General features: G+C 50.8%; 2 protein-coding genes across 2 annotated transcripts in view; both read left to right on the top strand.

The window, feature by feature from the left end:
- Positions 1-1468: 1468 nt before the first annotated feature.
- The window catches only part of CAPN5 (calpain 5), a 21552-nt gene continuing 12086 nt past the window's right edge, over positions 1469-10934 (top strand). The window contains exons 1-2 of the mRNA XM_010082815.1: positions 1469-1495; positions 1617-1748. Of these exons, the coding sequence (XP_010081117.1) occupies positions 1469-1495; positions 1617-1748 (159 nt within the window). The remainder of the gene's footprint in view (positions 1496-1616; positions 1749-10934) is intronic.
- On the top strand, positions 6980-7459 carry OMP (olfactory marker protein). The gene has a single exon (XM_010082814.1). It carries the CDS (start codon positions 6980-6982, stop codon positions 7457-7459), a length of 480 nt encoding a protein of 159 aa, XP_010081116.1.

Raw genomic sequence — 10934 nt, forward strand, 5'->3', positions numbered from 1 at the left:
TCCTTGTTTTTGTACCCTGCAGATTCATCCAAGAGCAGAAAGGGCAGCTGTGGTCCTCAGATGGGGCAAACACGGTGCCTTTGCCACCCCAGAGCAAGATTTTGCAGACATCCCTGCCACTGACAGAGATGATGGATGCATCCTCTGCTGCGGGGTGCTTCCTCGGTGGTACGAAACAGGAGCTAAACCCCACTGCTCCTCTCCCATCCCTGCCAGCGCTCAGCGATGCTGAGAAGCGCCGGTGGTTCTTGGCTTTGGTAGCTGTCAGCTTGCCTCCCTCTAGCGCTTGTCCCAACCTCCTGCAGCACCAGCAGCTGGGAAGGGGATTAGTCCTCTCCCTTGGGTCTGATCCCTGCCTGATTTGTGTCTGGATGGAGGATTTTTGAGGTGCACGGTGCTGGCTGGGGTAGGTGGGAATAGCAGGAGGTGCTTATGAAGCCATGATTCCAGCTCCTCCCCGTGATGGGCAGAGGCAATGGAAATCCTCGTGGGCAAAGTTTGGGGGGAACATATTATTCTAGGTGCAACCAAGCTGAAAAATTGGGAGATACAAGGGGAGAAAATAAACCTGCTTTCCTTTCCCTCCTTCAAATTAAATGTAATAACTTAGGAGAAAAGTTTTTTTCAGTTCTCTGTCCCACCTGCTCCCAGCCTCAAGCTGGACATGACCTTCTAAACTGGCTTGATTAGGAGAAAAGATAAAACAAAACAAAACAAAAAACCAACAGTGTTTCACACGAAGCTTGGTATTTAAGTGCTTTCTTGGCCAGGTTCTAAGTTGGAGTGGGAAGAAGGGAGGGCAGCCTGGCAGGAGCCGGGCAGAGGAGAGGCGATGTGCTCGGTGCCTGAGTGGTTGGAGGGATGAGCTCACCTCCCAGCTGCCTCCTACCCACATTTCTCCATTCTTGGTGCCCGTGCACAATCCACCATGGGCTCCATCTTCTGTGCTAAGATCTGGAAGGACAGACCTCCTGGGTGAGGACACTTGACTTCTTGCGATGATGGCTGAGCCCTCAATCTGCGTTGAGCTTTCCTGGGTGAACTGTCTGATTTAGGCACTGTCTGATGAACTGTCTGATGCGATTCCTCATCTAAAAGCCTGGCTTTTCCCTGCTCCTGCAGGGTTTTATGTTTGGATGAATCCACAAGTTCCAGACAGTGGGTTTGGGTGATTCTCTCATGCTCTCCAGAGCCAAGTAAGACAGGGAGAAGATTGTAAAGCAGTCACAGAGTAGAGAAAGCTGAAGGGCTTATGAGAAAAAAAACAAAGAGTGGACTTAGAAAAGGGCATGGGTCACTAGGGCTGTAATGGTGTGAAAAGGTACTGTTATCACCAGGGATAATTATAGCAAAGCTGTGATGATGCTGGAACGGAGTAGGGACTAGGTCTGGTGTCACTTTGGCAGAGATGCTGCCCATGTCCTGGTGCGAGCAGAAGGCAGGACAGGGTCCTTCTGCCACCGGCGTGATGAGTGAGGCCAGCCAAAAGCTGAAGGTGGGATTTAAGTAGAGCCTGAGAAAGAGAGAAAAGAGATTTTCCTTTGCCCAGAAGCCTTTCTCCTGATTTTCGTGTCTCCTCGCTTACCCAGTGTGTCTGTTTTTCTTCTGTCCCACAGGAAATCTGCAGTGACCCACGTCTCTTTGTGGATGGGATCAGCTCCCATGACTTACACCAGGGCCAGGTTGGGAACTGCTGGTTCGTGGCTGCCTGCTCCTCCCTGGCATCCCGAGAGTCTCTGTGGCAGAAGGTAAGCGGTTCCCCGTGCCAGGGGAACAACACCTTGGCTTTGTGTTGTGTTTGTCTGGCTCAAAAATTGGTTCTTGAGGGATGCTTCAGGTTCTAAAAAACTATTCATGTGCATAAACCTCCCTTAAAGGACAATCTTTCAAGGGAACGTCAGTCGTCACGACTGCAGTCACATCACACTCAAACTGGTTTTTCCTTAACCAAGTGAATCAAGTCCCATCCTGTCCTCGAGATCCTAAATCTGACCCTCCCCACACAAGAAGAAGAACAAAAATTAGGATGCTCAGCTGCAGCGTTTGACCCCATTTCCCTCGTTCCCGTGGTGTTACCTCTCCTTGGCTGCTCTGTGTGTGCCCACCTTGGCAATGAGACATACATCTGGTGCAGGGGCAGGTGGGGTGATTTCAGGATATTAGCATCTCTCCCAAGCTGCTGCTTCCCCAGAGCATCCATCCCATGGATTGCACCGTGTAACAGTGCTCCTTTGAGTGTGGGGTCCAAAGGGATGGAGTTGCAGATCAGAAAGCCACAAATGGGACTGCACCAGACCAAGGGTCAGCAGACCAGAGGAGCAACCACAGAGGTATAAGGCAGGAAGGAGGACCTCAGTGCCACATCCTTGGATAGTCTGTGCCCATCTCTGCCATATCAGCTGCAGAAGAGGTCAAGCCTGTGAAAGCCAAGACCAACGTGAGCTTCAGTCCCTGGTACAGGTGCGTCTCATTGTAGGACAAGAGACCAGCAAGTTTCAAGCACCTTTTCATAGATTTTACTGCAAAATGCAGCCACCGAATTCCTACAGTGGGTACAGAAAAGGCCACGAAGGTAATCAGAAGGTTGGAGCAGCTCCTGTGCGAGGACAGGCTGAGAGAGTTGGGGTTGTTCAGCCTGGAGAAGAGAAGGCTCCGGGGAGACCTTCCAGCACCTTCCAGTGCTGAAAGGGGGCTACAGGAGAGATGGGGGGGCTCTGGATCAGGGGTGGAGGGACAGGACGAGGGGTAATGGCTTAAACTGAAAGAGGGGAGATTGAGATGAGATATTGGGAAGAAATATTTTCCTGTGAGGGTGGTGAGGCAGTGGCCCAGGTTGCCCAGAGAAGCTGTGGATGCCCCATCCCTGGAGGGGTTCAAGGCCAGGCTGGATGAGGCTTTGGGCAACCTGGGCTAGTGGGAGGTGTCCCTGCCCATGGCAGGGGGGGTGGAAGAAGATGATCTTTAAGGTCCCTTCCAACCCAAGCCATTACATGATTCCATGATCTGAATATTTCCTCCACCCTACTCCTTTGCATCAACTCTGTGGGCTGGGGTACTCCCAGTCTCTGTTGCACATGTGTTTTGTGATCATGAACGCTAAGCTCAGCCTTGGGAATTTGTGTTTGTTGCAGCATCCCCATTTTTTATTTAAATGAAGTCTTTTCTTTTATGGGAACAGGATAGCTGTTGTTGGCTTCTGGATAAGCAGTCAGGTTTCCTCCCATCGTGGCTGTGGTTGCTCTCGTTACAGGCATGGTGCAAGGGATTGTTTAGCTTGTTCCTCTGCATCGAAGCCTCCCAAGGGAGAGTGGGCGAGTTGTCTTCTCTCCTCACCATTCACTTCCAGCCCTGCCCTGGGAAATGCCAACCGAACAGAAGCTGGGTCCCTTTGGACACCTCATTATTTCAGTTTGCCAGTAGCATTGCTTTTCTTCCCTTGGCAATTTGGCTGTGGGTGTTTGTGACTTCTCATTTTCCGTGCCCTTAACTCTCAGAGGTTCTTCTTTATCTGCCTCTTCTTTCTTTCAGAAAGGTTTGTCTTCTGGCAAAAGCAAAAGCTGCAGCCCTCTCCCCAAGCCTTCCTTCCCAGTTGTTTGCTCCAATGATGCTCTACAGGGCTTTGGTCAGATGTGCTTCAGCACACCCCTGCTTTGGAAACCTCTGAATTAGATGAGACCTCTGCTGACTCTTTACAGGGTGCTTTGAGGGCTTCTGATGAGATGCCAGGAGTAAGCGTGGCTGTAAACTGCGGCAGCAACTTTTAAAAGCAAAGTTAAGATATCAAACCCATAGATTATATCAAGCACATAGATTAACCCCTTTGTCCCAAGAGACACCAGCTCTGCTGGATGTGCTGGGATTAGAGCAAAGTCCTTGCTAAATATCTCAGAGCCCTTCATTGTCACAGAAGTAATGGACCTCTTGGTCCTCCGTACAGTTGCACATGCAATTGTGATAACATTCCTGGAGGTATCTGTTGTCATTAGACACCAAAATGTCTCTGATTCAGAGCCCAGGAGGAGCTGAAAGATGCTGATGCAGGTTTTAGTATCACTGAAATATCCGTCCAGGGATCTTGGACCAGGTCTCCCATTGCTCCTTCGAAATGTAATCCTGATTTACACCAGGACATAACTTAGGAGCTCTGTGTCCCTTGCTCCACTGCAAAAAGTGAAACCGCCTCTCTCAAGTGTGGGGAGGAGGAATACCTTCAAGGGAGAAGGACAGGCCAGCCACATGATGAGAGGAGGAGGTTAAAAAGTCCATGGGCTGCCGAGTTGTAGAGCAAGTGATCTTGCAGAGAAAGATACACATCCCTGTGTATCCCAAGAGATTATTTTATTCATAGACTTTCTTCTGCCTCACCCCAAGGCACCCTCTTCCCATTAAGCCTGTGGTGTTTGAGTCACTGAGAGGGAATGGGGGACTGCAAGTTAATTTAAAGGTGTTTTCTAATTTCCTGAGTTTTGGCTGACCCTACATGGCTTTAGGTATGCTCTGGCTATAATACCCTTTCTGTGGACCTTCAGAGGTATCTAGCTCTTATGAAATGATAGAAAAGCCTTGAAATGGGGTGGAGAGAGGGTGTTAAACAATTTCCAGCAGTGCTTTGTCCTAAAGAGTTGGTGGCTCTGTACCTGTGCTCCCACAGGTTCCATCGTTATTGCTCAGCAAACGAGGGACAAGGGCCAGACTGTGAAGCCAAGTGGTTCAGACAACCCTCCATCTCCACCACTTAGCCAGGTCTCCTTCCCCCTCAGTTGCTTCCAGAGTGCAGAGAAGTCTTGGATGGGATACCATGAGCAGATAGCTCTGCGGGCGCTGACCTCCCAAAGTCCATTTTGCATAGGTTTTCTCCAACTCAGTGTTAGTTATTGCTCTCGGAGAAGACCCTGAAAGCTGATCTTGTATCTCAGGAGGGCAGAGAAGGAACATCACACGGTGCCTGGGCGCTGGACCCCGCCGCAGTCTGTTCATCATCAGGTGAAAAGTCATTGCTCCTTCTACTGCCACCACGTATGGGGGTATAGAATCATAGAATCACAGAATGGTTTGGGTTGCAAGGGACCTTAAAGATCATCGAGTTCCAACCCCCTGCCATGGGCAGGGACACCTCCCACTAGACCGGGTTGCTCAAAGCCTCATCCAAAAAAAACAAACAAGGCAGTCCCAGCAAGGTCCATGTGACATTGTCACATGTAGCTCAGGTCAAAAAGGTCTCCAGGGTTACCTGAAGGTATTTTTAACTTTTAAAACCCAAGGGCTGGATCAACAGCCTTGTTGCTAAAGGTCTTTGAAAGCTAGTAAACAAGTGAGGCAAGAGCTCAGAGAACAGCCAGAAGGGTCTGGTTTCCTCAGACCTCTTTATTTTCCCTTCAAATGGGTCTGTGTAGCTCTTAGCTTTTTTTGACTCTGTGCTCAGGGTCTTCAGGAGTAACAGCAGACTGATGATTGCAGGACAATTCCCAGGAAAATGTCGCACCTTGGGCCCCTGGTGTCTGTGGTTTGTCTGGCCAAGGCCAGCTTCTGATGGTCTTTTTTGGAAGTCAAAGCGATAGCCTCCAGGGATCATTCTGGGTGGTTGTGAGTCCAGTATGACACAATCCAGGTGATGGCACAGCCTTTTGTAAAAATATTTTGGAAAAAGCTGTTTCCTGGAGTTCATTTAACACGGTTGGAGCTTCCAAAGTGCCCTGTGAACATGGCATGTGGCAGAAGCCAACCTGAGTCACAGGCAGAGGATGGAGAGAACCGAAACAACTTGAGTCCACACAATATCTAGAGCTTTGTGCTGAAACCCCTGATCTCTCCAAGTGTCCAAACTGGTGACTACATCAAAGATACCACAGCACACTTGCAGGACTCAGGCCGTTTCCATCCTGCACCAAAACTGTGGCTGTGCTTTAGCCACTTGGCAGAAGGGACATGGCTTGGCACAGCACCTCTCTTCAGGATCATGGAGCCACCTGGTACCCTGCAAAGAGAAACACGTTCACCACTATCCCCCTTTGTCCCATTCACTGTGTGGACAACCCACCAGCACAACATGGTTGATCTGGATGTCGTGGAATCATAGAATGGTTTGGGTTGGAAGGGACCTTAAAGATCATCTCATTCCAACCCCCCTGCCATGGGCAGGGACACCTCCCACTAGCCCAGGTTGCTCAAAGCCCCATCCAGCCTGGCCTTGAACAATGTCAGACTGAAGTGATCCTAATGGAGGCCACCAAGATGGTCTGGAGCACAGGACCTATGAGGAGAGGCTGAGAGAAGTGAATTTGAGCATCCAGGAGGAGGGAAGGTGAAGAGGAAGCTTATTGCTGTCTGCACTACCTAATGGGGGGTGCAGGCAAGATGGAGCCAGAATCATGCTGGGGATGCACAGTCACAGGACAAAATCTTCACCATGAGTGTGGTCAGACACAGGAACAGGGACCCAGAGAGGCTGTGGGATCTCCATCCATGGAAATACTGAAAGACGGACTGGACAAAGCCCTGAGCAGCCTGATTTAACCTTGAAATAAGTCCTGCTTTGAGCAGTGGGTTGGACCATACCCCTCCAGAGTCTCCATCCAACCTGAATTATCCTGTGACCCTACACTCAGAGAAAGCCACTGACACCCAGACCTGTCGGGTGGCACCCCTGGCTGCATGTCCTCGTTTTGGGATAACGAGCCACCCTCCGGCTTGCTGGGAGCAGTTGTCAGGGAGGTTGCCAGGGAGGCTGACATCAGACATCCCTTCCCTATAGATTATCGTGCACAGCAGCACCAGCAGTTCCTCATCTGCAAACGAGGCGGGAGGGCACCCAGAGGAAGCCCCGGAGGGTGTTTTGCGTCACTGGCCCGGGTTGCCTAGCACCACTGGGACCGTGGAGAGGGGGCACCGGCTCCAGGGGTTTGGTGGCATTTTTTTCTCTTGCATGTCCTGTCTGAGAGCCAAACGTTGCTGAGGACGTAGCAGAGGAGCAGCTGAAGTGATGGCAGCCGCGGCAGGGATGCTCGAGCTGCCCTTCGTCCGTGATGAGCAGCTCACCCAGTGCATGCGGCTGCGATTCCAGAGCCTGCAGCAAAAAAACATCAGGCCCCAGGATGGCGAGAAGCTGCTGCATCCCAACGAGTATGTCTACCGAGTGGATTTCATCCGGCAGCACAGCCTGCGCTTCCTCCGCTGGGACATCCGGCTGGAGGGACCTGGGAAGGTCACGGTGACCGGCACCTCCCAGCACTGGACTCCTGATCTCACCCACCTTATGAACCGGCAGCTCCTGGAGCCAGTTGGCATTTTCTGGAAGAAGCCAGGGGCCAAGGAGGTGGAGTGCAACGAGGCAGATGCCCAGGAATTTGGGGAGCGGGTAGCGGAGTTAGCCCAGATCCGCAAGGTGATGTATTTCCTCCTCGCTTTCACGGACGGCCTCGAACCAGCTCAGCTGAAGGGCTCCATTGTTTTTAAAGCCTGATCCCCTCTTGCTCAGCCCTTCTTCCTTCAGCTGTGCTTTTGTCTTTTTTTTTTCTTTCTATCAGTTCAGTTCTCAGTTGTTTTTACGTGGTTCTTTGTTGAGGGACATCATAATGAAAAAGTGGAGGACAGCTCAGTGCTTCTGGAGCCCTCACCCCTGCGATATACTCCCCATACATGCTGTCCTCTGAATGATGGGGAGGATGGACCATGGGCCGTGAGTTTGCTGCCATATTTGCCTACAGTATAAGACTGCATGCTTGTGAATTCAGCAGGGAATCACCAGCTCTGCCTGGAACAGGGTCTTGCCGGTTTGAAAATATGAAGCTGCCCTAAGCCCTCCAACTGTGACACCTGGATACCAAAAGCCTGATGGAAAAATAAGAAATTGCCATGCTAGAAACAAGAGAGACAACCTGGACAGAGCCTTGGCTTTAGGTTTCCGTCCTAGCCATTCTCTTTGCAAGGGTGCCGAGTGCTTGCAGGCTGCAGTGACTCCCGCCGTGACTGTGGCTGCTCCGTGTCTCTGAAGACCAGTCCCATGGAGGATCACCTTGCCGTGAAGCTGAAGTTCATTTGGACATGCCTCATCCTGCAGATTGCAAACCCACCGGACAACCGGGTGCAGGGAGGTTGGACCACCCTTTTCCTGACAGCCATCATGGTTTCTTGCTGGGGGTCAATGTGGGGAGGTGTTCTCCAGCACGTTGCTCATCTTGTGGTGCCTGGAGATTGTTGGTCCTGAGATGGGTTGGAGCAGGCATGCAAGTGTGTGTAGAGCTGGGCAAGCGAGCCAGCAGCTCCGAGCAGGCTGTAGGTCTGAGCCAGCAGTGAGTACCCTGAAGCAAAAATGATCTGTGCATTGTAGTGGCCTTAAAGCACCCATGAATATATTTATTCTGAAACATCTTGCCCAGAGAAGCTGTGGATGCCCCAGCCCTGGAAGTGTTCAAGGCCAGGCTGGATGAAGCTTTGAGCAACCTGGGCTAGTGGGAGGTGTCCCTGCCCATGGCAGGGGGTGGAACTGGATGAGCTTTAAGGTCCCTTGCAACCCAAACCATTCTGTGATTCTATGATTCTATGATCTATAGAGAGCCATGAGGCTGCAGAGCACTCTGCAAAGCACAAAGCAGGAACCTGCTGCTGCTGTCCCCAAAAAGCAGTATCTCCTGCCCTCTACAAGTGCTGGGGCAGGGAGTGTTGTCTGGGTGGCAGTGGGAGCAGAGATGGGAGACAGTATCTTTGCAAGTTTAGGAGCATGAGCGTGTTTTGTGCCTGGCTTGTCCCGTCACTGCAAATAAAGTACTAACTTTGGACATTCCCTTTTCCTCCACCAAAAAGTGGAGGGTACTTTGGTGAAGCTTCTTGAGACCCACAGATAGAAATGTTCTTTGAAAGACCCAAGTATTATTACAACTGGTCCTTTGCTAAGATTCCACTCAAATGTGGGTGAGTGCCTCTCAAGGTATGGATTGAGATTTTCCCGAGATGCGTAAGCAGAGGGCAGTGATGGGGAAGCCAGGACAAGGTACTTTGCACCTTGTGCAGACCATCCCAAAAAGAGTCCAACCTCTTCTTCAAAGACTCCAGAAATGGAGACTCCATGCCCTCCCCAGCCCAACAATACTGTATAAAATGACGTGCACAAACTATGTCAGGCAGAGAGGCGAAGGAAAGCAGGAAGATCAGCTACTGGCTGGAGAGATGGTGGGAGATTTGAGTCTTGCCCACAACCAAAGCTCAGCAACCACCAAATTATACAGCCATGTCATGGGCAGTGTCAGAGAAGTTGAGGTATTTGTTTAAGACCCCAAGAAATTCTGCACTCAATGAAGAGAGATAAAAGTGGATCCATCCCTGTTTGGCCATAGCATGGACCCACTATGGGCCAAACCCAGTTCTAGGGTCCCGGCAGATTTTCCCATAGGAGCCCCCTCCTTGTACATCCCAGAGGAGAGCTCCTAACTACAAATCACATTAGACCAAATAACAGGAGCCACTGTCAGCTTCCAAAGAGGTTTTTGCATGCCAGGTCTCAATATGCCATTGCTGCGTTGCTGGAGTAGAGTTCCTGCTGCAGGTACCTCGCTGGGTATTGATGTACCACCATAAATAAAAGCATAGTCAGCAGGGTTCCCCTTAAGGATGGAGGCTGTGTGTGTCTTCTTCGTACTCTTTTTGGAAGCTGCCCCAATCCTGCACACAATAAGGCAGTACTCAGTAATTTTCAAGTCACTCTTGGTATTTTTGAGCAACTTTTTTATCTCCTGTAAAAAATAAAATGAACTTCTTTTCTCCTGATGTGAAAAGCTTAATGGAGCATTTACCAGTTTGGGGAGGGGTTTAAAGCTGGGCAGAAGAGGGGAAGCAATCCTCAGGTGGCTCCTCATGATCCTCAGGTGGATGCTCAGAGGGATCCTCCTTTCCATCAGTGCTGGGGGTGGGAGGTGAGTGGGACTCTGTGATCTCTCTCTGCTGCAGGGAAGATGAGCCTCTTTATACCAGTCGCTGAAACTCTCCCTTACACAGTTTCAGCATCCCATAAAGGCTTTCAGATACACCACTCTGGCCTGTCTCCCAGGGGAATTTCATGCTGACTTGTACCATGGTTCAGCAAATTGGCACAGCTGGGTCCCTCCCTCCCTTTCCCTGGCAAGTTCCCAGCAGAAGAGCCCTGGCTTGGCAGAATCAACGTCTACCCATTCCTCCTTCTAATCAGGAACATTGCTCCAGGGTCAGAGGTGCCTTTTCTCTTAATTAGCCACTCCTAAGAAAAATGAGAAAAGCCCTAAACTGGCTTAGAGAAATGTTACAAATTAGATGTGGAGCATGATGTTTCTGGGCTCTCTATTTACCTGTCTCTGAGCCCTGCCACTGTAAATTTGTCCCACAAAAGGGTGTTACAGCTCCAGATTTTGGGAGCAGCACAGTTGGGTGAATGAGGAGATCTGGTCTCCACAGCCTCAGCCTCACACAACCAAGTCATGCCCAGGACTCAGTGGCATCCTGCGATGGGTGGTCCATGGCATGCTCTCTGGCATCCACTGAGGATGGATGGAGACGTCTGGGGAGGTTTCCTGGGAGTGAGTGGGAGCCATGGACCTCAGTCACAGGAATCTGGGCTCCAGCTACTACCAGCATCTGTAGATGTGCCCCAGGTTAATCCTTTAGATAATATGCAGCCTCAGGTCACAGACAGGGGTTTTTCTGTATGCCTTGGACTGTGGTATCCCGATAGGCACCACATCCAGAGCCACCACCTCTCCCCAATAGCCGGGTGAGTCACAGACACCCTGGCCAGGGGTGAAGAAGCTGGAAGGATCCTTGTCCTGGGTGGGATGCTATGGGAGGAGGAACCCAATGTTTGAGGTCACACCTTGCTCTTTGGCAGGTTGAGGACAGATTGGGCTCTGGAGATCAGGCTCCTCTTGTTTCCCCTTGGCATGGTGTTAAAACACAACCAATCCCTTCTCCTG

The sequence above is a fragment of the Pterocles gutturalis genome, unplaced genomic scaffold (assembly GCF_000699245.1).
Source record: "Pterocles gutturalis isolate BGI_N339 unplaced genomic scaffold, ASM69924v1 scaffold3680, whole genome shotgun sequence".
NCBI lineage: Eukaryota > Metazoa > Chordata > Aves > Pterocliformes > Pteroclidae > Pterocles > Pterocles gutturalis.

Bases quoted from the DNA above. Each gene is read 5' to 3' on its own strand.
- OMP (XM_010082814.1), top strand. From the start codon at position 6,980: ATGGCAGCCGCGGCAGGGATGCTCGAGCTGCCCTTCGTCCGTGATGAG.